The sequence below is a fragment of the Rhinolophus sinicus genome, chromosome 6, assembly GCF_057876585.1.
Source record: "Rhinolophus sinicus isolate RSI-liver-muscle chromosome 6, RSI-T2T, whole genome shotgun sequence".
Classification (NCBI taxonomy): Eukaryota; Metazoa; Chordata; class Mammalia; order Chiroptera; family Rhinolophidae; genus Rhinolophus; species Rhinolophus sinicus.
Window position 1 is genome coordinate 1,207,608 of NC_142506.1, and position 27,472 is coordinate 1,235,079.

Below are 27,472 nucleotides of genomic sequence, written 5' to 3' on the forward strand. Positions count from 1 at the left end.
CCACTTGCTCGCCTCCTCCCTGTCAGGATGAGCAGATTAAGTAGGGCAGGGGGTCAGGACAGGGAGTGTGGGGCAGGGCCACTAGGAAAAGGCTGGGGACACAGGGCTGGGAGGAGAGGCTGGCCAGGACAAGGACCCCCAAATCAGGGTGGCTTTGGCCGGGGCAGCAGCTCCCCCCAGACGGCACCCTCTGCTGTGCGGCCCAGGACCTGCAAGGGGCCCGGCCCCAAAGGCCGGGACAGCTCCGTACTCACCTCTGGACCTCTGTGCGGGACTGGGGCAGCTCCCCGCCCCTCCAGCTCCTCCTCGGCCTGTCTCTGGGACCCAGGTCTCCAGCCCCAGGTTCCGCCCCACCAAAGGCCTTCCCCAGCTCAGGGATGGCTCCTTGGCCACCCACCTGGGGGTTCAGGCCGGAGCCAGGACTCACCCTGAGGCCCCCCCTTTTCCCCAGGCACAATATGAGCTCCAGAACTGGACCTCATGGACCCTTCTTCACCTCCCCACCCTAGACAAACTTGGGGTCTCCTCACAGGCCCCCCTCCATGGGTCTTTCCTAAATGGCAGCCCTGCCTGAGGCACAAGACCCAAACCCGTCCAGGGCCCTGGCGCACCCCTGGCTCCGAGGAGGGGCAGGCCAGGTGGGGTGAGCACTGCACACACACGCAGCCTTTCCTTCCTACTCGGGTGCTCTGCCTCCCCCAGGCCTGCTGTGCGCACACCTGCTGGTGTCTGACTGTCTCCTCCTACCTCTGGGCCTGAGTTTCCTCAGCATGGCAGGTGGGGCCCCGTAGCCTCTCTCCTCCCTTCCAAAGCAGACCTTCCCTAGCAGGGACCCATGGATGAGCCCTCACCCCATGTTCTGAGCAGGTGGGGCACAGCGCCCCCCCCCCGAACTCCGCATCCTGCGGCATCTTCCCTTGGGCCCGAAGCCTGAGTCGCAGCCTGTGGCTCGCAGATGGCCAGGCTTGGGGACCTGGAAACTACCCAGAGTCCCAAAGCCCAGCCTCTGCAGGTCCCGGCATGATCGGGGGGAGAGGAGCCAGGGGGGCAGTCATGCCATCCGTCCCCTTTGCAAAGTCAGATGTCCCTAGGTGGGGGCGGCGGGCTCTGAGCATGGACTGGGGTGGACAGGGCCACTGTCTCCAACCAGCTGCATGACCTCACAGGTCACATCCCCCCCCAGGCTCTTGGTACAGGCCCCACATCCCGGGCCAAGGTGCTGCCCTCCACCCCATGGGGACTGGTGTGTGAAACAAACACAGGGCCATGCCTGAATCCAAAGGGCACTGTACCCCGAGGTGTGCCCTGTGTTCTGGCTGGTGTGGACCCGGCACGAAGAAGCATCCTTCTCCCTCAAGTCCCCCTCCACTCCCTGAGGCTTCTGGCTCAACCGGACCAACCTGCCCTGAACGTGTGTCCATAGCCAGGACTGCCCTCTGCACAGGCTCCTGCAACCCTGGGCCCCAGTGCCCAGCTCAGGGAGCGAACACAAGAGGGTCCCAAAAACGTGTGTGTCTGGAGACAAGACGACCCAAGTGCTCTGGAGTCACTGAGCTGCTCCCTTCAGATTCAGCCTCAATCCGGGACCCTGGCCCACACCGGCTGCCCTGCTCACAGCCTGGTGGCACCCGGGGTCAGCCAATCAGGGTGCTGGCCCTGAGTCTGCCCACCTGCTTCCATGGCAGCGACTGCCTGTGACTCTCACACACGGTCACACACACGGACATTCACAGGCACACAGACGTGAACACACTAATAGCCACTCGCATACACACTCACACATACACATACATTCAGAGTGCTGGCTCAGGTCCCAGCATGCCCACGGCCACCCTGCCTGTGGGGACACCCTGCCCTCTGGTCTCTGGCACCAAGAGGCCTTGGGGAAGAGCTGAGGGGGCCAGCGGGGAGCAGAGGTGGGGGAGGGCAGGGAACGAGTGGTCAGTGTGAGAGGCCGGGCAGAGGATGCCTACGAGCCCCAGTGTGACAGAAGAGATGACAGAAATGACAGAAAAAGCTTAAAACAAGCAAAATGTGACTCAGAGGAGAGCAGAGCCTGGCAGGCAGGTGGGTGGGCGCTAACATGGTGCTACTGGCCACTTTGGAGGTGGCGTAGGCCACCGAGAGGGCCCCACACATGTGAAGGCACGCCCGAGGGGCGTGGGGATGGGATTTTGAGGGCATAAGGTCCTAGGGGCAGGTGGGGAGCGGTGTCTTTGGGGCCTCTTTCCATCTGACGCACCCAGAGCCTGGGACCAGGAGGACAGGCTGGTACCTGGAGAGTCAGGGCTGCTTCTGACCCAGGCAGGCAGTGCTGGAGCACACGGCTCGAGCCCCACTCCACCAGCCACGCCCCCGTCTGAGGCTCAGTCTGCTCAGCTGTCATATGGGGACATAAGAGAGTCTGCCTCAAGGGTGACGGTAGGATGCAGACAGATGGCGCCCAGCACAGGGTGGGCGCCCCAGCGTGACTCGTGGTGGTGTGCAGCCCTGCGGCCTCCTGGCTGTGGTCACTGTCCACAGAGCATGTGTGGGTGGCTGCGCTCCGGGGACGGCTGGGGCAGGTCTGCCAGTGCCCACGTCCCAGGCCACAGACCAGGCTCCCAGCCCCTGTGGGCACTCCATAGTCACACGCCTCCCTCAAGGCCGGTTTCTAACCAACCAGAACCCACCAGTCACCCAAGGGAAAAGTTTCCTGAAGCATTTGTTCACTGAAGCAAGCAGGAGGAAGAAGAAAACGGGGGGAAGGGAGGAGAGAGAGAGAGACAGGGAGACAGACAGGCGAGCAAGACTGGCACGGCGGGGAGGGCAAGAGGGGTGAGGACCCCACACAGACAGAACAGCTGGCACAGGCAGGGGAGGAGGGCTCTGAGGGCCGGGGCACGACAGAGGGGGCCTGTCCAGACCGGCAGTCAGCCACGCCATGACCTGGGGCTCCCGTCCCCTGGCAGGCTGAAGGCACAGTACCCTCCCAAGAATACGCCCCCACGCTGCTGGGCATGGCCAGCCCTCAGGACCACCACCAGAAGTGCCATGTGCCCTCTGTGGGCTAATGTTTCTTAGGTAGGGGGGCATCCCATGCCATCCACTGCACCTCCCATGCTGAAGGCACCACAGGCCGGGCCGGCCACATGCCCGCTCAGGGAGCAGCTAACGCCGAGGTGGGGAAGGGGCAGGCCTGGCAGGGGCGGGGTCTCTGAAAGCAATCAGTTTCACTGTTTCTGTGGACCTCATAGGGCCCCCACCCTGTCACGGGCCAGATGGACAAACTGCAGCACAGAGCAAAGCAAGGGCTGGCTGTGCGCAGACCTCTGTGCCTCGGTTTCCCCACCTGCACTGGGGCTCAGGGGTGGTGAGCTCTGGGTCCTACCCTGCCCGCTCCTTTAGCTTCTTGTCTGTGATGCCGTCTTTGGACACGAGCTTGTTGAACACCAGGATCCCAATGGCCATGTTTACCTGCCAGGCAAGAGGGGGGCGTGGGGTGCCTGCACGTGCACAGGCCAGGGCTTCATATGGGGCCCAGCTGTGCCTCCCACTCCCCGGTCAGCGACGGGCTCCAGGGAAGAGGCAAAGCCACGGGAGCGAGCTCTGCCAGCCTGGTCCGCGCTCATGCCCCCTTCACCCCACTGTCTCCTCCAGCTGTTAGGTGGGGTCCTCTGTGCCAGATGGCACCCGCCCCCACCCCCACCCCACAGGGCTGGGCATTGAGCCTCCCATGTGACCCTCCCACCTGACGGGCTCCGCCAGGACCGGGAGCCCAGGTGGGCGGGTGGACATCAGGAGGGAGCCAGGCTAACCCAGCTGGGCCTCAGAGGGCGTTGGGCACTGCTCCCACACCCTGCGCCAGGCCCCGGGGTGGGCAGAGCTGGGCAGCCCAGAGGCCGACCCACCCCCCCTGTGCTCAGCGACAGTTTGTGAAACGGGTGCCATCTGTCCAGAGGTCAGAGGGCAGCTGGGGCCGGGATGAGCCTGTCCCTGCCCAGAGTGGGGCTGACCAGGTAAGCATGCTCAGAGCACGAAGGGACCTCCGGTGACCTCCAGCCCAGCTGCCACCCGCTCCCAGGCTCGCCCGTACTCCTCCACCTGGTGTCCCCGCCACAACGGGAAGCGCACTGCCACCAGAGACTGCTGTCCTGGCTCTGCCTGGGCCACACTGCTTCCGTGCTCTCTGTCCTGGGCAGCCCTTTACAGACCTTAATTCAGGACCAGTCCTGCCACCAGGCGTCTTTCCTGACAGCCCCTGGCCCGTTTCTTAGTGCTAAGACAAGTCTCTCAGGCTGCTGCCCAGCTACCACCTGAGAGAGAAGTGTCACCAGGGCGCCCTCGTCAGCTCCCTCTACAGCCCTGGAGACCCTGGGGTCTCCCCTCTCCTTTGGCCTCCTGCTGGTGGTGGGGGGGGGCCAGCTCACACCCTTGCTCCTCTGAATGCCCTCCCCTTTGCTCCTACCCTGCAGAGGGGCTGCCTGACCCCAGCTGAGCTCCTGTGGCTCGGGGACCCTGGGACTCTGTGGATCCTGGGACCTGGGCCCAGACTCCAGGGAGGCTGACTCCACACATTGTGGCTGCCCGGGCCCTGGGAACACAAAGTTCCCAGGGCATGGGCACCAAATGCTCTTCGGCCAATCTGGGTGGAGGCGAATTTCCCGGCAATCTTCTTTTCTGTCATGGCCGGGGCAGAAGAGGGCAGGATATCAGCCGCTCCACCCTGCCTGCAGCAGGCTCTGTGTTCAGCTTTTCTGTAGCTGCACATCCCCACTTCCAGTGGGGCTCCAGGGCGGGGGTCCCATAGTGGGTCAGGACCAGCCCATCCTCCAGATGCAGTCCAGGAAGGGCCATGGGTGGGACAGGGCTCCTGTCTCCCACTCGTTCTGGGGCGCCTGCCCTTCAATGGCCCTGGCCATTGACTTGCTGCATTGACAAGCCCAGCACGCAGCCTCTCCCTGCCTGTGCCTTCCAGGAATAAAGGGGCTGGAAGCCAGGCTGGGCTGTGGGGAGGGGCCTGGGCCTGCTCACAGATGCTGCTCACCGCCTCCACCAACCCACCCCAGGCTCCCCCAACTCGTCTCCTGTGGACTCAGCCTCCCCCTGGATGCCCAGGGCTGCACTTTCCTCAGCCACGTCTAGCCTGTGCCCGAGCTTGGGTGCTCCCACAAGGTGGCATGGCCCTGTTCAGAGAACTCTGTAGCAGCAAGACAGTGTCTGATGCCCTCTCCTGGGGTAGAAAGGAGGGTGAGATGGGCTCCAAGCCAGGTAGGCCCCCAGCCTCTCCTGCTCATCTATAACCCATGGACAATGCCCCTGGTGCCACATGGGGCTGTCCCTCGTCCCTCACCAAAAGGGCATTCAGAGGAGCAAGGGTGTGAGGAAAAAAAATCAGAGGGTCAGGTAAGGGGAGGTGCTTCCTTCCTCCAGGGGGTGACGGCCGGAGGCCCACCCAGCCTCTGGCTCTGACAGCCCACTGCCCAGGCCTAGCCCACACTCCCTGCTGCCCCAGTCTTCCATCTGTCCACCTGTCCCCACTCACCCACTCTCTTGGCAAATGCACACAGATCTGGCAGGTACACAGCCAGTGCCCAAGAATCAGGCAAGCTGTGCTCACAGAAACAAGAGGTGGCTACCTCAGCCCAGCCTTTGCACCTCCGCAGGTCGAGGGCAGGTCAGGGGACTGAGGGTGCCGCCCACGCCCTGGTGGCTGGGGAGACCTGATGGGGCAGTAGGTGCAGCCCAAGCCCCGGCCCAGGACCACTGGGTGGGGTCCATACCAGCACGACGGCCGCAGCTGGTCCCACGAAGGCATATAGCAGTCCCCCCTCCAGGGAGAGCCAGCAGCTGGGGACGGAGAGCGGTAGGTTAGCGGCCAGGCAGGGGAGACGCTGAGAAGGGCGGGAGGAACCCAGCAGGTGCACAGTGCCTCCGGCATGCCGGACCTGCATGCTCATCCTTAGCTTCAGAGCCCTCAGGGGCTCCAGGTGGCACTGTCACCCCCAATTACAGATGGAGGAGCAGGTCCAGAGTAGGGGAGCCCCTACACAGAACCGCATAGCAGAGGGCCAGGTGCCCTGCCAGCCCCCTCCCCGACTGTCCCCTACCCAGGCCTGCCTGTCCCGTCCTCCTAGACACTTACTCCCCCATCTCACACACAGACCCTTCTTCCTGACATGATACCCAAACACGGCGCAGGGTCCCCAGCCTGGCCCTTCCTCACCCCAAACTTCCCGGAATCTCCTGGGCACCACCCACAGTGGCCCACAGGAGCCTTGAGCTCAGGGAGGACTCTGCACACTTCACGTGCTGTTCCTTCTGTCCCGAGTGTTCCACTCCGTGCTGCCTAACGAACTCCTTTCCATGCTTCAGAACCCTTCAATGACCCCTGATCCACCCGTGAGCCTCCCAGCACTCACCCCACTGGGGCTTCCAGTAACTGGGTTCCTCATTTGTGTCCACTGCCTCCCACTGCCCAGGGCGTGGCCACGTCCTGTCCCCTTGGGGCTCCACAGTGAGCCAAGCCTGAGCAGCCAGGACCAGCCCCTCCTCCTGCCTCTCCCACCTGCCCCCTTCTTCCGCATCCCTGTACCCACGGCCCTGCAGGCCTTGTTTCCCCCCCGCAGCGTGGGAGGTCACACTACGGCTAGGAGAGCCCCAAGCTTCCTGGCTTGGCATTCAAGGCCCGTGGCCCTGGCCCACTGATGCTTCAGGACCTCAGTGACTTCATCTGGGAAAGAGGCTCCCCCTGCACTGCCCACCTCAGGGTTTCCCCACAGTCCCATTGGTGCAGGGGTGGACACCCTAACAGATGGGGAAACTGGGGCTCTGAGAGGTTAACTGGTCTGTCCAAGGACAAGCTGGGAGGCTCCCCAAGACCACCTCTCTTGGTTCCGCTGCCTACTGCTGGGGAAGAGCTGGCTGCGGGGAGGGGCCTGGTGTCCAGCTCCTCTCCCAGCTTTGGCTTTCTCTTCTGTGAGATGGGGGCCCAGCCAGCCCTCACCTCCCAGGGCCTCCCCCATTCCCCCCACCCGGCCCCAACTCACTAGTTCATGGTGCTGTACCCTTTGGCCTTGGTAAATCCCACGGAAATGGCCACGACCAGTGCAGGGAGCCCTAGGGAAGGACCACAAGGAGGGGGAGTTGGTCCCCCACCGTCCAAGACCCTGCCCACCCCCCGCCTCCCTCCAGCCACGCGGGAGGGGGGCAGGGTTGCCAGGGATGTGACTTTGAAGCCCCCGAACAGAGGGTGACATTGAGCATGTGAGAAGGGACAGGATGATGACCCACAGAACTAGGGGCAGGGCTGCCAGGTTAGCAAGGAAAACACAGGACACCCAGTCACCTTTGAATTTCAGATAAAGAATGAAACATTTTTTGGTGTAAGTATATCCCAAACGTTGACTAGGATGTACTTACACGGAAAAGTTATTCACTACCTGAAATTCAAACTGAAGTTGGCATTAGTAATCTATCTGGCAATCCAGTGGAAGGGCAGACACCAGGGACGGAGCGGGGGGGAGAGGGGAGGGGACGCAAGGGGCAGGGACGAGCAGCTGGGCCTGGACAGCGCCCAGAGGCCAGGGTGGGCGGCCACTCACCCCAGCCCAGGCAGAGGAAGCGCTTTCGGATGAGGCGGTTCCGGAGGTGGCCTGTCACGGCCATGTAGGACTGCCAGGCCTCGGTGAGCACCCAGCAGAAGGAGGACAGGAAGAAGAAATGCAGGAAGGCGGCCACCAACGTGCACACCACCTGGGTGGGCAGGTGGGCGGGTGGGGAAGCTGGGCAGGCTCCCGCTCCTCGGGCCCCGCGACTGCCCAGGTGAGAGGCCCAGTAACCACGGCAATGAGCAGGACAAATCCCCAGGCAGGAAACAACCCAAGGTGGGCTATGAAACACCTCAGCCCCCGGTGGGTGCTTGCGGGACCCTGCCCACGAACTGCCAGGCACAGACACTCCTCACCACCCCTTCATACGTGCACCAAATGCTGGCCAGGAGCCCACTCAAGAGCCCCAGTGCAAGCCCACCTGTTTGGTAGGTGGTGACCCCGAGGCCCAGGGAGGGCAGGTCATCTGCAGGGCCATGTGGCAAGGCCCAGACAAGGTCAGACAGAGCCTGGTGCCCAACCGTGGGCTGGGGACAAGGCCTTCAGCTGGCTCATCCCAAACTGCCAGTCCAGCTGGAGACCAGACACCCAGTCCCCCTTCCCACCCTGCCATCCTGGCAAGGGGACAGCTTCCCTCGGGCCGGAGCCACATGGTTGCCGTGGCCAGAGGAGGAGCCAAGAACTCCAGGCAGTCTGGTCTCCTCCTCCCTAAGCTTCCTGGGGACCCAGGGTCCAGGTCTCTGCCGGGGTCATCACCGTCACCACCACCACCAACCCCACCCGGGGACACTGGGATGTGTGTGAGGCACCTACCTTGTTGCGGGTTTGGGTCTGCCCGATGAGGATGAGGGCGTTGGAGGAGATGATGGACAAGCAGAAGTTAATGAGGATGACGGACCGCTCTGAGCGGATGTACCTGTGGGAGAGGGTGGGAGGCCCGTGGTCAGTGCCCAAGAGGGCCTCACTTCACAAGAACTGGGCTGCTGTGGCCGCACCAAACCAGGGCGCCACTTTCTCCCCACAAACACTGCTGCCACCATCATCACCATTCCCACCCCCACCCCCACCACCCCCACCACCACCATCGCCATCACCACTACCATCACCACATCCACCACAACCATCACCACCATCACTGTCACCACCACCATCGCCATCACCGTCACCACCACCGCCATCTCCACTTCCACTCCACTGCATACCAAATTCCAACAGTCAGGTGCCAGGGAGAGCCCTGTGGAGTCACTGAGCACAGCTGCCCCCTCCTGCTGGGGATGACTCATCCTTAAAAATGCTTCTCCTTGTCATGTAAGATCCTCTCCCTGTCACTCCTCCCCCCAGACACAGCTCATTCTTGGGGTCTCACTGTCTGCCTGCTCCTAGCTTTCACCCCAGCAGCACCCGTCTCCCAAGGCCCACCCTCCCGGTCTGATCCTGACTTTGAGGCAAGAATGTGGAGTGGTCCTGAGTGGGGGCTGCAGAGCCTGTGGCTGTGTAACCCTGGGCAACTGACCCAACCCTTGTGTCTGTTTTTCCCTCTCTGAGATGGATTGGGGGTAACAGCCTGCTGCTCAGGGCTGGCCGAAATTCAAGAGCTCGGACACAAAGTGTCAGCCACTATCCCTCTGCTCCCGTTTCCCAACACAGCACCCCAGAGGCCTGTGGGGGCTGAGATCCAGGCAGGTGGCCTGAGGGTACAAGTAAGAACCTGGGGCCTGATGTGGCCTGTGATGGGGGTGGGTCATGTCCCCTCTAGGTCTCCACTTCCTGACGGGGACCATTGGAGTGGGGTCCTGACTGCAGCTCACAAGGGCAGTGATGGCCAGCAGAGCGCAGAAAGGAGGCACTTTGCAAACCGTGGACAAGAATGTCAGAGCCGCAGCATGGCAGAGCTGAGAGGGCTGCCCCGTGCCCCTTCCCCAGAGGTCTGGGGAAACTGAGGCCTCAAAAAAAGGGCTAAGCCCAGGGCCAAACTTGTTCCCTGAGGGTCGGGGGGCATGTGGGCCCAGTGGGAGGGGCCCTGGATGCTGACCCTCTTGCACCTCCACCCTAGGGCAGGACAGAGGCCCGCTGCTCATGGGCACCCAGTCACCAGGAAAGCGCAGGTGGCCCCTCCCACTGGCCACACTGACCTCTCCTTGCTGGCCTCAGGGTGTGGTGTCAGTTCAATTATTGGCTGATGTTGCACTGCCCACGGAGTCAGACACACTGGGAGTCCTGGCCGGGCCCGCCGGGCAGCTGCTGGGTAGGCGGCTGACCTTGACTTCACCCTCCCTGTCCCAAACCTCTGCTCAGTGGGGCTCAAAGTGGGGCACTGTGGGCAGGGAGACAGCCCGTGCCTGCATTCACACGCTCTCACACACATCTGTGGGCGCCTGGGCCTAGCTCAGACCCGCACCTGCGCACATAGGTCCCTCACCCAAGGCTGGTGACCAGCTCAGACAGGAGTCCTCATGGCATGCCTCGCCCCTGCACTGCCCTACACCCCACAGGCCAAAACCAGACAGACAGCACTCAGGGCCTGGGGGCAGTGAGTGCGAGGCAGGGGAGCGAGTGAAGGTTCCCAACCTGCAACCTGACCTTGGGCTCCAGGAAGGCCATGGCCTTGCATGTCCAGGTGACAGGACAGACAGAGATGTCAGGTCTTGGGGGCCCCAGTGCTCAAGGGCAGGGTGCTGAGCTGGGGAGCAGGCTTGGCTGGCATCTGCCAGGGAAAGCGTTCAGAGGGCAGGAGGAAGTACGGTCCCAGTGTGAGGAAGGAGCAGCAGGTATGTGCCCGTGTCCCCCCGCCCCCTGCAATGCACCCCCATCACTGTCCCTGGAGCAGCCGTCAGTCAGGAACCTGGAACAGGCAGCAGGCAGTAGGGGTGTGTGTGGGGGGTGGAGGGGTGAGGGGTGGCAGAGGGAGAGGTGGGAGAGCTGTGATCCATCCATGGGATCCATCAGTGATGGATGGGCAGGGGAGGGTGGGGACACAGGTGACAGGTGCTGCTGGCTGGGAAGGAGAGAAGGAAGGGGACTCTGGGCCACCCCCCCATGGCACCCTCAGAGGAGGAGGAGTGAGACATGACCCTGCTGTCTCCTTCCTGGGAAGCACCGGCCGCCCCGGACCAGCGCCCGCCCGCCGCTCCAGGACACCCACCTCCACACGGAGACGTAGATGATGATGAGCATGAGCAAGGTCAGGGACGACACGCCGCAGCCCACGATGAGCGTCACCGACGGCACGGCCACCTTCTCCATGTTCTGGCGAGTCCAGGGGAGAGAACAGAGTGAGGCGGGCAGGGGCTGGGCAGACGTGCATACGAGACCCCGGGCAGGGGCAGGGCCTCTGCCCTCTGCCCCTCTGGGCCCAGCCCCCTCAAGCTCTTCTCCAAGCAGCAGTCAAAGAATTTTATAAAATGCCACCCGAGGTCCCCTCCCTGCCAGCCCTGCCCCCCAGCCTCCGCGTCCTAAGCAGTGTCCAAATGCCCTCCTGGCTTTGTGAAGGCCCCTGGCCCTGGCTTGCCTTCTTGCTCCCACCTCACGGCCTGTGTAGCAGCACCCATTCCCTCTGCCTGGGACACCTTCCCAGCTGTTATACAGCTAGTGCCTCTGGCCCCTGCTTACGACCCATGTGCTCATCCTGTGTGACTGCATGACCCACAGGCCACGTCGGGGGCCACGCTGTACTAGTGCCCTGGGCCTGCAGGAGGGCACATGGCAGGAGAACAGCATGTCCTGGTTGATGAAGATCGGGGCCCAGCTGCACCCAGAACCCAGACAAGTTGGGACTGCAGACTAGCTCTGTGGCTCCTCCCCAGCCTGCTGCAGCCTGGCTCCAGGAAAGAGGAGTCGGGGAGATGGTGGGGAAAGCATGGCCGGAGGAGGAGGGGCTTCTTACAGTTCCCTACCCGGAAGCTGACACCTTCCTGCTCCTGGGGTCATGGCCAAGGAGCAAGACAAATGTCTGTGTTTCCACACGGGGGAACCGGCAGGCCCCAGGGAAAGGGGCTCAGGACCACGGCCAGCACCCCGGCTCTGGGCCTGGCTGGCCCTGAACTTGTGTGTGGGAGGAAACCTTAGAGCCCCACCCTTGGGGCGCTATTGGCTGTCCTAGTTGCCACCCCCAGGCAGGGAGGACGAGGGTGCAGGAGAGAGGACTGAGTCCCCGAGGCACTCAGCATCAGCCTGTCCTCCCGCCTGCCAGCACACAAGTGTCGCCTCTACCACTACCCATGGCACCCTTGGTCTCTTGCCCCCATAAGGCTTGGCCGTCTGCTGGCCTCTCATCGGCTCCCAGCCTGTTGGGAAGCCTCGGGCCCTGGCCACACCATACCGGGCATGGGTGTGACCTCTGAGCTCCTGCCAGCGCCAGTGTGGAGGGGGACCAGAGGCCCTGCTGTGATTCCCCACTTGCTTCTTCCCTTCAGGACTGTTCCATGTCCTCTCCCGCTGCTCCCTCTCCTCTCCCAGGTCAAAGTGAGGCATGAGGCGGCCCAGCTGGGGCGCCAGCTCCAGTGCTGCAGGCGTGCATGCCTGGCACACACACGCCACGCCATGCCCCCCGCCCTGGCGCCCCGCCGGGCCTTGTGCTTGCTGGCACATGTGCTCTCACTGTCGCAGGAATGCCACTTCTGACCCATGAGGCTCAGCTGGGAAGCCTCCTCCTAGCAGACCCTGATTACCCCAGGTGAGCCGGTGGCCTTGCCCACGGCAGTTGTTCCAGACTGCACTCTGTGAGTGAGGAGGGGAAAGTGCCACTGTCCCCACAGAGCTCAGACCCCAAGGCAGGGGCCCAGAGGGATCAAAGTCCCATCACCACATCACTGACCCATGGAGACCCTGAGGACCAGGGCAGGGAGGAGGCTAGAGGGACAGGTGGGGGGCAGGGTGACCCCAGCAAACGTTTCTAGGACACTGGGCTGGCCCACAACCAGCCACACGGGTCACGGGTAGCCGAGTAAGTGGCTCACGCCGGCTCCGTGGCTGGCTCCGGCCCGAGCTCCAAGGCCATCTGCTTCCACCTGCCCTCATTAGGCCTGGCAGTCACACACCCATCAGCAATCCCACCTGCCCGCCCAGCCCTCCTCTCTGTCACTCCTGACACTTCTGGTCTGGCAGGTTCTGGACCATGTGGAGAGGAGACAGGTCACAGAATAGGTGGGCAGGGCTATCAGCAAACTCCAGGCCTTGTTGGGAGGGCTGGACTGGAGACCTCCGGGGCGAGAGACTGACCCAACTGACACAGAGCAGGCAGACGCAGGCGACCTCCTTCAGGAGACCAGCTCCCTTGCCAAGCTCAGTGCTGCTCCCGGGCCTTTGCACATGCTGCTCTCTCTGCCCAGCGCTCTTCCCCTGACCTTCACACGGCTGCTGCTTCTCTCAGCTGAGATGTCACCACCTCACAGGGGCCCTCCCTTGTGTCTCTGCCCCAGCACCTTGTACTGAGCCCCTCTAGGGTATCGTCCCCGGCCACCCAGGGCTTTTGTTTTTGTTTACATAGTTATGTCAGTTCTACCACGCCAACTCCCTACTTCCAGTCTTCTCCCAAAGAGTCTACGTACTTATGCACCCTGAACACTGATTTCCTTCCTATAGCACCACCTTTGTCCTGGTATTGCTCCAACACCAACCATGGCTCACAGCTACCCACAGAAATAAGCCCTGACTACAGCATAGGCTGAGCCCTGGCCCTGGTCACACGCTGAGCCCCAATCCTGGTCACTCGCTGAGCCCCAACCATGGTCAGACTAGTAACAGTTTCAGGCACTTCACAGAAACAACACTAACAACACCTGTGCATACAGACTGTTTACTCCATGCCAGGCTGTGTCGTGTGCTGTGAATAGCTCACCTCGTTCAATCCCCACCACAGCTCTGAGGCAGGTGGCACCGTCCCCCTCGCAGGTGTGACTCAGAGCACGCCAGCAGGGGCACAGCCATGATCTGACGCTCTGGCGCCTCCGTCTTGCCTCTTCACTGCACGCCCCCGCCTGAGATCTAGCGCAGCCCGCTCTGCTCCGGGGGTGTGACCGCAGCATCCCATCATTACCACCATCTCTGGGGCCCTTGTTCTGGACCCCGTCCCTCGAAGCCACTCCAGACCCTAGGATGCCTGTAGCCTCCGCCTGCTCAGACCTAAATTCTCACACCCAATGCACTGTGCAACCCCTGCAGCAGACGCAGACACCACCCCGTCCTTCCCCACGCCCAGCCCAGCTCACCTCTGCCACCACCCCACTTGCCACTGGGCTACTCTGCCCTCACTCCTGCCGGGGTCCCTTCAGGTCCCCCCAATCCCATCACCATCCTCCCTCACCTCCCAGCCACCTAGCTTCCCACTGCCCTTGGGGTACAGGTCAAGCTCTTCTGTACCCGGGCCTGCCCCCTGAGCCCCACCCCCTCTCCTATTTGCTTCTGGCCCTTTGTCACTCCTCCCCACTAAGCGTGGCTGGTGAACTCCTGCTCACCCTCAGGGCCCCACTCCAAATCTCCTCCACGTGCACATCTCCCAAATAACCCCCCAGGAGGGAAGGGTGCCCTGGGAGCATAGCACCTGCCTGCCCCCAGCCGAGGCTGCCCCAGGCCTGTCTGAAGACACGTCTGCTTCTCCCATCAGACCCCGGGGCCCTAGAGGGCAGGCCTGAAGTCCAGCACAGGCTTCAGCCCCAGGCACTCAGACGGGTCATTAGTACAGTGGTCTGCATGACAGCCGTCTCATCTTTGCCCAGCATCTGTGGGGTCACCTGTCACTGGGGCCAGAGGAAGGCAATGATGGGCCGCATGGCAGGTGGCCTGCCCACCCTGGGTCCTTCCGCACTCTCGCTCTGAGCTCACACCCACGCCCTTGAAGGGGTCACAGAATCTGGGAGAGCTGACTACTACGCCATCTTACAGAGGAGGAAACTGAGGCTCAGAGCAGCCAGGCAGTCTGCTCTCAGTCCCATGGCAGGGGTGGCTCTGAGGGCGCTGGAAGCTCCTGTACCCCAGGCCTCAGCTGCGTCTTCTGGAATATGGGGACGGGGTGCCGGACCCACTGCCCATGTCCCCTGTTCGTATACGCCGACATGGCAGGTCATGTTGATGCCACAAGCCCCCCTGACTCTCCTGCCACACAGCGCCTCACACCCTTCACTGAGCAAAGCCCTGCATTCTTTCTGTCCCTCCCCTGTGCAGTGCGGCCTTGCTGCTCGGCCTTGCAGGCACCTGGCACAGGTCGGCTTTTCCTAGAAAGCCCCCCTTGGCATCAAGTCCCTTCACTCGTGGAGTTTCACCAGCACAGCCTTCCCCCCCACACACACTCCCATGCACTGTCTCTCACCCAGCACGCTCTCCACGCCAGGCCTGCATGAGCTCGGCCCCTGCCCGGGAGAAAGGGTGTTGCCTGCTGGATGCTCGGGCCCTGCTCCAGGAGTGCCCTGCTGCCCCCACCAGCTGCTTTATTCCTCACTGCTACCCAGAGCAGCACAGGACCATTTACACTGCACAGGGGAAGAAACTGAGGCACAGAGGGACTGAGGCCAGCCCAGGGTCACCGTGTGTAAGGGACATGGGGAAAAGGGAGCTGGGGCACGCACCCCACTGCAGAGGCCGTCCCTGCCCTGGTCCTCCTCACACCCAGGGACCTGCGGGGGGCCCTGCCTGGCTTGCTCGGGCCTCTGGGTGGAACCAGGAAGCCCCCGCCCCATTGGCTGTGCCCCTGTACAGTGGAGCCTGCTGCTTTAGTGCCAATGACCATCTACGCAAAAAGCCGCCTCTTTCAGGGAGCCCCCAGGATGGCCCTGCCCCCAGAACCAGCAAGATCAGCAGGGACAGCCTGTCACCGAGACAGCCTGATGGGGGAGGGCACACTGGACCAGGGCCAAGACCACAGATCCCTGTCCATCCAGATTCCCCTTAAGGCCTTGGGTAAAGCCCCCTACTCAAGCCTCAGTTTCCCTGCCTGTCAACAGAGAGGTTTAGTGTCAATTAGCTCTAAAGTCCTGTCCAGCTCTGACCCTGCAGGGGACCCCAGCTGACAATATCGCCTCCCTACCCATATCCCAAAGGAGAAGAGGGTGGGCAGAACGTTCTCAGAGAGGCCTGGAGCCATCTTTCACATTGAACCTGGGGTTCCGTGACAGGAGAGCTGTACCACTCCAGCCAGCACCCCAAGCACCCAGGAAAGCCATGTCCCTCTCCCCAGTCTGTCCTCCGTGTCTGCTGCCCACACCAGGCCTGGGCAGAGGGGCTTAGTGAGCAAAGACCCCAGCTCTTCCATCCTGGAGGAGACCAGTGATTGGGGCCTGGGCCTTCTTGACCGGTGAGTGCAGCCTGGATGGGCAAGAGAGCCCACCAGCCCCAGTGGGCCTGGCTCAGCACCCAGGGCTCCAGCCAGCCAGCTGGCCCCACATGCCGTTGCCATAGAAACTGGCAGCCCCCACAAGAATCAGGGAACAAAAAAGGAGGCCCCTGAGATATGGGGCCTTCCTGGGGAGCCTGTGGACCTGGGCCAGACTCAGCACCCAGGCCCCTCCAAGTCTCCGACCTGGGACACAGCCGCCTCCACAGGCCGGGGTCCACAGGGGGGGTGGGAAAGGGCTCAGAAAGAGGTAGCAGCTTATGGCCCCTTCTCCCGGACAGCCCAGAACCCTGCCACCCGCTGACAGGGACCCCAACCAAATGAAAGGGTCTGCCAGGCTCTGCCAGGCACTGCCCTCCCCCAGCCGGGAGAGCCTGGGGCCCAGCCTGCCTGGCTCCTCTGAGGACCAGCTCCCTCCAAGTCCCAGGCCCCCAAGGAGAGAGGGAGACCGACTCACCCATCAGTCATTCCTGGGGTCCCAGCCCGGTTCCGCCCGCCAGTCCCCAACCCCACATTGCCACCCACTCAGCTCTCACCCACCCTCTCCAGAGGCCCAGGCCCTGTGGCCAGGCCCCGGGGCCTGCCGGGCACACCGACCCCTCCCAGCTAGTCGCCAGTTCCGCCCTCTGTGCGCGCGCCAGCCCGGAGGCGACTGTCCGTCCGGAAGCCCCCTCTGCGCCCCCTCCCGCCCTCGCATCCCGCCGGGGTCTCACCGCGTCGGCGCTGAGCTGGGCTAAGATGGCGAAGGTGGAGAGCCGGTCACAGAGGCAGCGCGTCCGGAGGGCGTCGAGGGGCACCGTGCGGCAGCCACGCCACGACCAGGGCCCGAGCTGTGGGGGGGCGGGGGAGGAGGGTCTGGGGGAGACAGGGCAGCGTGAGCGGCGGCCCCCGCCCCGCCCGTCCCCGCCTCGGGTCCCGTCCCTGCCGCGCACCTGCACCTGCGCCCACGGCCGCGCGCCCGCCCCGCCGCCGGCCCCTGGAGCCCCGCGCCCCATGGCCGCCGCCGCGGAGCCACGGGAGAGCGACTCGCGGGAGCGCGGGCCGAGCCAGAGAGCGCCCCGCCCGCCGCACCGCCCCAGCGCCGCCTGGAGCCGAGGGGGCGGCCAGCCAGGCTGCGGGGGTGGCGCTGGGCGCACTTGGACAGGGTTGGGGGGGCACGGCTGCCGGGGGCGCTGGAGCAGGGGAGGGGTGGCCTGTGCCCCTTGGCCCCACATCCAGGGCGCTCCCTTTGGTGACCTTGGGACCCTCCCATCCCCAACATGCACCTCCCCCAGGCCTTGCCGCCCCTGGGGTCTGCTGCTCCTCTCCTGGGACAGGAACAGTCTGCCCTTCCCAGACGGGAAGCAGTCAGCAAGCCCCCCGCGGCTGTGACCCAGGTCCCTCCTGCTGTCTATAGGCCCGTGATTGCGCTTTCCACTGAAACACAAGGGCTCCTGAGGGTCTCAGGGACCCTGGGCTGAACGGCTTGCAAACCCGTCCTTGCCGATCCAAGTCCCCCCACCTTTCACGGCCAGCCCCCACATCCAGGAACATGGGAATGTCCAGCCCTGGGCTGGGCCTGCCTCCCTTCAGCCTGCGGGGGTCCACGGCGTGCTCACCACAGGGCGCTGGGCCTGCCGGCTGTGGGGGGCCCCCAGGCTGCCTGAAGACAAGGCTGAAACTGCCCATCACCAGCCCCAGCAGGAGTGGCCCCCTTCTGAACTGGCACCTGCCCCAGGGCCTCAGGAGAAAATCTCAGGTGTCTGGAGCAAGGGTCTTCCCAGGCCTGCCCCATGCTAAAGTTTCACCCATTCCTGGGCCAAGGGTGATGGAGCTGCAAGGTACCTTCCAGAGCCCTCGGCTCACCTCCCCCATCGCGACCCCTCTGTGTCAAAGGTGGGCTGGAGGCTGGGCTGCTGCCTGCCCAGTGCCCTGCCCAGAGGAGCTGTGACCCAAGACCGCACACACAGACTGTTATCTTTGCCATCACCTGGGTTTGCAAACCACCAGCCTTGGCTACCTCCTCGCTGTTCACCTTGGGAACTTACCTAATCCCTCACACCAGTTTTAGTTTCCTCATCTCTAAAATGGGGAGGGGGTCAGACACCCATTAAAGGCTCAGCACAGTACGTGCATGCACGCGTGCGTGTTAGCATCTTTGGGAATGTTCGATGCCAGTTCCTGGTATCTGAGAGGCCCCGCGTGGTTTCCGTTGAATTTATGTTACACAATCTCTGAGCTTCAGGCTCCAGGGGAGAAGGGACACATTCTGGGCCAAGCCAAACACCCTCCTATCTGCTTTTCTCTCTCTTGATTGTCCTCCCATGGGGAAAGACCTGCCCCATTTCACAGAGGAGGAAAACTGAGGTGGGGGTGGGGTGGGGCAAGACATGCCCAAGGTGATAGCAAGGCAAAGCTGCTTCAAAGCCCAGGAGGTAGCCAGGTTCTGCAGGGCTCAGGCTCTGTGACCCCGGAAGCCCCTCCACCCTCCAGTCTGTCTGCTCATCTCTGAAGTGCAGTGAGAGGAGGGTATGTCCCTCTCATGGGCAGTGTGCCCTGAGTTCATGGGGTCCAGGGTTTGGGGGGCTTGAAGCTCATCCATTTTTCTGCATAAAAAAGAAAGCAGAAGTTGGCATTAGCCACAGAGGCTTCTGCCTCTGGCTCCCTGGGGGGCTAGGGGACATCTCTGCCTGAGCCTTCCAGCCTCTGCTCTCCTGGGAGGCCTGGGAGGAGCTGAGGTGTGCCTGGCCACACAGCAGAGGCAGGGAAGGGCCACTGGGGTGGAGGCCAGGGGCCCTGCTGCCTGTGTGCCCCAGGCCCCAGTCTGCCACCCCGCAGGCTGTGTGTCCCCAGCACAGAGTGGAACGAAGGTCCAAGCCTATTAAACCCCCAGCAGAGACCCCTTCTCCCTTTCCTTCCCTCCTTCCCTCTTTCCTCCCTCCCTCCCTTCCTCCCTTCCTCAGGAGAAGGGAAAACAGCATTAACCACAGAACCAGAAACGAGACCTGGGCGGTGAAAGGAACAGGTAAGGACTGGGGGGTCCTGGAGCTCCCAGTGGCCCCCCTGGTCCAGCCTGGTCCTTCCTGCACCGTGGGCCAGAGGTTTATCAAGGCCTCACTCGGCCGCCCCGGGCACGCCCCGCTTGCCGTCTCACTTCATTCTGCAGAGCCGTGTGGCGCCCACCACCACCCTCCGTCCCTCCCTCCCACTGGGAGTGCCCTGTCCTCACACTGGGTGTGCATTCACCTGCAGCCCTGCATGTACAAGCCGCCGACCACACACCAGGAGGCCAACGCAGCACAGGCCAGAACAGTACGTTCCCAGACAGTCCTTCAGGCCATTCCCGGCTGGACACAGAATCCCTCTCTCTCCCAAGTTGACCAGCCTATTGTTGACATTGGCGATGGCTGCTCTTAAGAGCAGGCCTCTGTGGCCAGCTGGTCCTGGGTTCAAATCTCAGCTCTGCTAACGATCCAGGCATGAACACTGCCTCCACCCACCTCCTCTGAGTGGCGAGAGGAACAAGAACCCAGGTCTCCTGCCTGCCTGAGGGCTGCTGGGAAGACGGGGAGGGGACAGCACCCTCGGGCCCAGGGGGTGAGGGGCACAGGCTGGCTAGGACCAGCAGCCTGGCAGGTTCCCAGCCAGCACTGGCGGGTCTGCAGGGCGCCAGGCAGACAGCTGCCGGCCACCACCTGGGAGAATGCCAGCCTAGGCCGGTGGCTGGCCCCACAGGGCTCCTGCTGTGGGCACTAATTAGCTTATCAGTCTCCCAGGGGAGGGGAGCGTGAGGGTGGCTACCCACTCTGCTGAGAGGTCTGGCTAGGGCCTGCCTCTGCAGCCTCAGGCTATAGAGGGCATGAGGAGGCACCTGCCCCGGTCCAGAGGACCAGCTGGCCAGGCTGACAGCCCAGGAGGTGGGCAGCTGCTGGTCACTCTCGAAGCTGCCTGGACCTGGGGGTGGGGCTCACCCAGATCCTGCAGGACTGCAGTGCAGGCTCCCTGGCCTCAGCCTCTCCTGACACCAGGGTCCTCTTGGTGGCTTGTATCGGGAGAATGCTCAGGCTCCTGACATGTGGCACAGGCACGGGGGCCCTCTCCTTGCCTCTTCCCCCACCTCAATACGAAACCTCTTCCTGGGCTTTTTATTATTTAATATTCGCAATAACCCTCAGCTCAACTGTGTAGATAAAGAAACTGAGACTCAGAGAGGTGGGGAGATTGCCCAAGGCCACACAGCAAGATAGCAAGAGGGCCAGGGTTCCAGTTTTCACCTGACTATACCCCTCCCCGCCGCCAGGCCTATAACATCTGAACCACTGGACTCTGAAGAACAGATCTGAGAAAGACCCTCAAGCTGAGACCAGCCCAGGCAGAGGGGTGACCTGCCCAAGGCCCCATCCCAAGCCAGGAAAAGCACTCGGTCAGTGGAGGTTTCACAGGGGGGTCGCTGAGCCTTCTGTACTGCACTTGACGTCAGCCAGGGCTTGGCCTTGAGTAGGACATGGGGATGGGTGGTCCCTGACCTGACGACCTTTGCCTGTGTCCTAGGAACACCGTCACCTGGGATTAGCCAGGGAATTCTCAGCCTTCCTTCCAACAAGACCATAGGACACACCCAGTTCTACCCACAACATCTGGAAGTCTTTCCCCACATGTGACCAAAATTCTCCCTGCTGCAGGAAACACCTGTTCCCATCTCTGCAACACAGACAGGCCATTTCCTCTTCTTGCGCAGTGACCGCTCCACACGTGGGAGACCACTTGCCACCGCTTGTCTGAGCTTCACAAACTTGGAATATCTGGGTCATGGAGCCAGCCCCCATCGCCCGGGCCCAGGCCTGAGGAATCTGGGTCAGTGACACCTGCTTCTCCTTCACTAGATCCACGGTGAGGGGAGCTGGGATAGTGTCACCTCCCAAAACCAGGAGGGCAGGGTGCCTGAGGGTTAGAGCAGAAGTCCCTCGCTGCCTGAGTTCAGGGGACGTTGAGGGGGGACCTGGGCCCCTCACATTCCAGATTTCCCCGGGGCTTCCAGAGCAGAGCTATGCCATCCCCATCAGACCAGAGCTCCCAGGGCAGGGCAGTGTCCCCTCTCTGAGAGAGGGCGCTAAGGGCTGGGCCATGCCTCCCTCGTCAGATCAGAGCTCTTAGGACAGAACGGTGCCTCCCCTGTCAGACCAGCTGACCTGCTGGGCCTGGCCTGGCTGGCTCCACCTCCTTGGCCACAGGCCACAGTTAGCTCCCAGGCTCCTGCCGTCCTGATCCGTAGCCTCCACCCTCTGTGAGTCCTGTGGTCTCCTGCCTGGTTCTTCTACCACGGGTATGTTCTGCTCATGGTTTCCAGGTCCTGCTCTGCGTTCTCCCCTGGGAGGGCAGGACTGGGCCTGGCTTGCTCACCAGCTGCCAGCACACCAGTGGGGGTGGGGTGCTCAGCCAAGACTTAGCAGCAGCCCCCTCTGCCCTTCTAAGCTCCCACTGCCTACCAGCAACCTCAAGGTCTCCCCCTTTCCTCCCTCTCACACGGACAGCTGACCCATCAGCAAATCTGAGGGGCCTTCCTTTTGAAATACACTGAGAGTCCAAGCCGTGGCCACCAGCCTGGTGGGACCCCCGCCAGCATTCCCCTGGCCACCGAGGCCACTGCCTTGCTAGCCTCCACTCACCCTCCACACAATGCCACTGCCAGCATTTGAAACATGCCAGGCCACGTCATCCTCTGCTCAAGACCCTCCCACAGCTCCTTCTTCGTTCAGAGCAGAGGCCATGCTCAAGGACCCACAGGGTCCCTGGGGACAGGCCCCCCCTTCCGGACCTCACCTCTCCACCCCCTCGGGCCACATTCAGGCTGTGAGTCGCAGCTCCCTGCAGCCCCCATCCAACTGCTCCTGGCCTGGCGCAGACCACCACCTCGTCACCCACTGCAGTGCCACAGCCTTGGCCCCATGTCCCCAGTGAGAGTGGCTCAGAGAAGGCAGCCTAGTGCCCATCGCTGGATGGTTAGAGGGGAGCGGGCCTGGGCCCCACCCCTTCTCAGGCAGCTTACCGAAGGCACCAGAAGGGTGGGAGCCAAGGACCCTGGGAGGCCCTGGGAGGAGGCTCAGCCTTTCAGCACCTCTGCCCTCCTGCCACCTGGCCAGTGCCCAGACAATGCTCACCCAGCCCAGCCCTAGAAAGGGAACCGGGCAGCTGAGGCCTGTACTCGCCCTGGGCACAAATCCCTCCTGGCCACTCGGTGCTCAGCTGCTGCCCCGGTGTGGTGGGCTCAACTCCTCACCCACACGTTGTTCAGGAAGACCATAGTGCCCATGGCAGGGCCCAGTGACACAGGGCCCACCGACAGCCCCCACCCAGCCACTGAGCCATGCCTTCTGCATTCCCCCACAAAGCAGGTGCTATTATGGGACTATACCCACCAGGGTCCCTTGGGGTTTGATGGGCTAATTCGCACTGGAGTGTGAATGACTCATAAGTGTCCTCCTACACACCAGAAAGAAGCTGGAGTGGGCAGAGCGCTCCCCAATGGGGGAACAGGGAGTGGGCAAGGTGTCTGCAGGGAAGGGCTTCTAGGAGACCTCAAAACATCTCAGCCTGTCCTTCATGACCCTTCGTGGGTTGGCCTCCACTTGTGTTCCCTAAACCAACCATCCCAGGTCCAAGTTCCACTAAATTATGCTTCACTCATTGGGAGTGCCCACCTCACACCGCTGCCTATTGACTTCTGAGCCATAGATCAAGGCTGGTGTTGGGTCTCCTCCTCCAGGGAGCCTGCCCAGATAACCCACGAGTCCCTGAGTACTGCATCTGACCCCGCCAGAGCCCGTGCCCTGCTGCTGCGCTGGGCTCCCCTCCCCGGGTGCTACCTCACCCAGCAGCCGGAGCTCATCGGGACTCCCAGCCCCCGTGGCCATGGCAACCCCGTCTGCACAGACAATCTCCGATGGACACACAGGTGACCCAGAACACAGGCACCGCTCCTGCCTCTCCTCCTGACCTCCTGTCCTCTGACTCAGCCTCATCCTTCAGGGCTCTCCAGAGTGACTGCCGCCTCCAGGAAGCCCTCAGCCTCTCTCTCCATGCCCAGCCCATCTGGTCACCAGTTTATGAGAACCCCCCAGGCAGGCCATGTCAGCTTCCCCAGGGCCTGGCCCGGAGCAGCTCCATCCTCTCTTGGTTCAGGGCCTGGGAGCGATGCCTGTGACCAGGGGATCCTGGGGGATGGGCACCTGCCTGACGGAGCTGCCAGGTGAGACCCATGCCCCTCAGGCCTGTGTCCTTCCCAGTGCTGCCAGCGCCTGAGCCTCGCTCAGCATCCCTGGGTCTGTGGCCGGGACCGCCAGGGCTTCTCATATGCCCACAATCCAAGATGCCAATCTCTTACTCCTGGCCCCCGGCGCTGGCCACACTCTGGGTCAGGGCTTTCAGCCTCAGGCCTGTGCCAGGACTGGAAACCTGGCCCTCCCCGGGGTCCAGCCGCTCTTCTTCTGTCCCACCCCACCCGACTGGGCAAGGCCACAGAGGCCCAGGGCAGACTGCCAGGCAGACGGGCACTGTTGGAGAGGGTGAGAGCCTGGGCTCCCCGGCCCCATAAGGAAGTGATGTGGCCTCGGAGGGCTGGGGTCCTACTGATGTCAGTTCACCTGCTGGCTCCTCCCAGCTCAGAGACCCACACCCAGGGATCCTACCCGAGCCCTTTGCCCCTCGCTCAGAACTTCGCCTGGTGCACCTCCAGCCCAGCTCTGCCTGGCTGTCACTCATTCCCACCCATCGAGCGGCCACTGCCCCAACACCCATACCCACTGGTACAGCTGGGGGGTCTGGCTGGTATGCTCACTCATTCACTCAGCAAGTGCCTCCCTGGCCTGCCTGTGCCTGTGCCTGCTGGGCACTGGGCACCCCCATGGACACGCCCCTGGTTCTAGCAGACCCCCAACTTCACCACCAATCACAGCCAGCCCAACCTTGTCTCCTCCAGGCTCTTCCCTCTGCTCTCCCCTGCGGTCCTCTCCTCTATGGTGGCTGGTGTCAGGTCAAGTCTGCTGCAGTCTGGCTCATTAACTGAGCCATGAGTGTGTCCTGGTTACCATGGGGAGGGGGCCTCAGGTCCCCTAAGAGCTGAGCCCACCAGCAACACCACTTTGACTGTCACCACACCTCCACCTCTATAACTGTCACCGAAACCACCACCAACTTCAATAACAACACCATTAACATCAACAATACTGTCATCACCACTTCCATTATGCTGTCAACACCCCCGCCATCATCACCGTAACCAATCCTGTCAGCAGCATCACCACCATCATCACCACCACCACCGCCGTCAAGAGTGACACCATCATTATCTACAGTGCCATCACGTCACTGTCAGCATCATCAAGAATGACACCATCATGCTGGTACCACCAGCACCACCAGCACCACCAGCAATACCATTACCACCACGTCACTACCGTCAGGATTGTCACTAACACCACTACCACCATCATCTATAACAGTCAGTAATACGACCATCACCACCACCAACACCCTCAATATCATCAACACCACTATTGTTCCCACCATTGCTAGTAGCAACAGCACACCACTACCACCATCATCAACAAGCATTTACTCAGCACCTGCCATGTCCAAGGCACTGTACAGGCACAGCCCGTCTAGGAGGAGGTCTCACCACCATCTCCATCAGCCGTGATGAGGGAACTCAGGCAGCCACACCATCACCCTTGTCCATTACACCTGCCCACCCTCCAGGCATCTCCCAGTTCACCTTACTCTCCAAGTCCCAGTCACCTCAGTGGCCTTAAGGTCATTCCACCATCCCCCTGCTTCCGGTTGCCTCTGTACCAAAGCCAAGAAAGGAGCCTGGACACCCACGATCACGCTGCCCTCCCTGCCAACCTGGAAGTCCTCCCTGAGTCCACCCCACCCCCAGCCCGCCCATGTCCCCATTGGCTCCGGGCAGAGCTGAGGACAGCTAGTCCAGTCCTCCCAACCACCAGCAAGGGCACAAAGCTGCCTGGGGACTTGGGGCCTAGATGAAGACTTTTATACGGTGGGAAACAAGTAACGGCACACCTGGCAGAGGGAAGCAAGTATTGTGAGCAAGGAGGGCTCCCGGCATGCCTTCCAGGCATATCCCTGTGACTCAGATCCCTGCAGCCACGCCCTGCCCTCCCATGCCTCTTCAAGGTCACTGGGGCCATCTGAGTGAAGGAGCCTGGTGGGCAGTGCAGGATCGTTCAACCTGGGCTCAGGCCCATGAGCCAGCTGTGCATCCCTGCTGAAACAGATACAGTTTTGGGCAGGAGGCAGCCCACTACTGATCGCTCCTCCTGGGAGGATGAAGCAGAGCCAAAGTACCAGGCATGGCTAGTGCTCGACGTGGCAGAGCTTCGCCATGAATGCACAGAGCTCTGGTACATCGCAAATGGATGGACAAATGGATGGACGGGTGAACCCCCTGGCAGGGGCACTCTGAAGCACCGCTGTGTGCCAGCCAGGCCCAGGTCCTTTCCAAGTGTGCCCTGCTCTGTCCCCACATGTACCCCCTCCATATATACCAAAGCACACACTGGCTGAGCTCGTAACTACACCGCCCCCCTCCCCCACTTCCTGGCACTGCCTGGCGATCTCAGCACACAGCCAGCCACCCACAGGGACACCCAGACATGGGGGAGCCCACAGAGGTGAAAAGGTCCAGGGACCACACACAGCTGGACACAGCCCAGTGGGAGGCTCATGTGCCCTGACCCTCCATCCAGGAAAACTCCCCACACCAAGACTCCCCCTGCTACACCAACACATGTAGAGCCTCAAGTTTCTGTCTGTGACACCCGCACTGTACTCCTGGCACAGGACACCGACCCCCCTTCACTGTGGAAGCCCCCTCCTCAGACATGCTTCACCAGGGCTGTCACAGGCCAAGTAGCAGCTTTTTCTAGCAAACAGGAGAGCAGGGGAGGGAGCAGGAGGGGAAGGGCAGCAGGGTGGGGGGGACAACTCTGGGCCTGCACTGACAGCCCCATCCTCTGAGTGGCCTGTGGGAGCCAGGTGGGGGTCAGGGGCTGTGTGGCACCTTCCTACACTGGGAGATGGTGGGCACTCATCTTGTCCCATCACACAGCCGAGAAAACTGAGGCTGCGGCTTCCATAGGCAGCATGGACAGAGCTAGGGCCCCTCAGCTGGGGTGCTTCCCAGAGATCTCTGTTCACGTCCTGAGGGCTCACTGTGTGCCAGGCGTGGACCCAGGCCCTGCCCTCGGGCGGGCTCACATTCTGCTCGGGAGAGTGGAAACAGGGAACACACAGATCTGAGTACTTCCCACAAACTGGGTCGAAACTGGGAAGACGTAACCAGGGGTGGGGGTGCAGGAGAACGGGCAGGAAGGTCTCCTTGAGCAGGTGGAGTTCGGGCCAGAGGAGAAGAGGGCACAGGGGCCAGGGGCAGACAGGTCCGAGTGATCCAGCTGGTGGAGGGCAGGACAGGGGACACTCATTGCCCCACCCCAGGTTCAGAGCACAGCAGTACCTGTGGCCCTGACCTTTTATCCTGTCTGTTCCCTTCAGCTCTCACACCCTGCAAGGAGACAGGCAGGCCTCGCTCAGAAGCCCCTTAAGGAGAGGGCAGGTCCCCAGCAGGCCTCTGCCAGCCCTGCAGCCCCCCAGGGACATAATGGGAGTAAGTCAGAGAAGGGAGGGGTGCCAGGGAGAAGGGAAGTGTCTAGGATGGGTAGGTGACCTCGTCTCCAGCATCATTACTCACCCCTCCCCCAGCCCTGGCTCCCCCCCAGGTGGGGGGAAGCAGAGCACGTCCTCCCAAAGCTCACTGAACGGGCTTTCTGTTTGGGCCCGTCCCCCTCCGGTCCCTGCCTCCATCAGGGACCAGCCGGCGTGGGAGAGATCGGGCTGGGAACCGGCCGCTGACAGCAGCCTGGGGACTCGGCCAAGTCTCCCTTCCGCTCACCCCCCTTGGCCAGCCCCTTCACTGCCCTCTCCAAGGAGACCAAGGATGGGGGGCAAGGCTCTTAAAGGGACCAGGATGTGTACTTGAGCAGGAGCCCCAGGGAGGGGGCTGGGCCTGGGTCCAGAGCGTCTCCCAGAACAGCTGCAGCCGGGTGCCCTTGGGCTTGTTGGAGAGCACTCAGGGCCTGTCTTCTCAGCCACACTGAGAAGGCTTGTGTGAACAAACCAGGCGGATCTAAAGGTGCCTGGTGGGGAGTCAGGCTTCCAGAAAGGGGCTCACAGAATGTGCAGGAACACCACCCTTCACACACCACACCCTGTGCCAGCTGTCCCAGTGTCAGAGAGTAAGAATGCTGAGAGCCCACTAGTCAGGGAAACTCCCAGCCTGGGTGAACAGGGGCCTGCTGCGGGACTTCTCAGAGCCTTTATGGTGGACACATGGGGAGATCCAGGAGCACATGATGTGGTGGGCATGGAACCCTGCCCTTCCTGGAGCCCTCCCGAGGCCCCGCCCCCAAACACTGGCACAGCAGGAGGAGCACAGTGGAGGTTGTCTGGCCACCAGCCTAGTCTATACTAACACCCCCATGCTGGGCCTCAGTTGCACCACTTTCAA

The 27,472-nt window shown here is 62.4% G+C and overlaps 1 protein-coding gene across 4 annotated transcripts in view; it reads right to left on the reverse strand.

The window, feature by feature from the left end:
* ADGRB1 (adhesion G protein-coupled receptor B1) overlaps positions 1-27,472 on the reverse strand; it is a 75,182-nt gene that overhangs the window by 10,440 nt on the left and 37,270 nt on the right. For 2 of the 4 annotated variants that reach the window (XM_074317055.2, XM_074317054.2), the window contains exons 1-8: positions 16,845-17,001; positions 16,626-16,767; positions 10,732-10,835; positions 8,403-8,505; positions 7,584-7,734; positions 7,029-7,098; positions 5,763-5,829; positions 3,371-3,456 (exon numbers count right to left, since the gene is read on the reverse strand). In XM_074317055.2, the coding sequence (XP_074173156.1) occupies positions 3,371-3,456; positions 5,763-5,829; positions 7,029-7,098; positions 7,584-7,734; positions 8,403-8,505; positions 10,732-10,832 (578 nt within the window). In that variant the 5' untranslated portion in view covers positions 10,833-10,835; positions 16,626-16,767; positions 16,845-17,001. Of the gene's footprint in view, positions 1-3,370; positions 3,457-5,762; positions 5,830-7,028; positions 7,099-7,583; positions 7,735-8,402; positions 8,506-10,731; positions 10,836-16,625; positions 16,768-16,844; positions 17,002-27,472 lie in introns of those variants that run through there. The other 2 variants (XM_074317052.2, XM_074317053.2) reach the window with 1 other exon arrangement.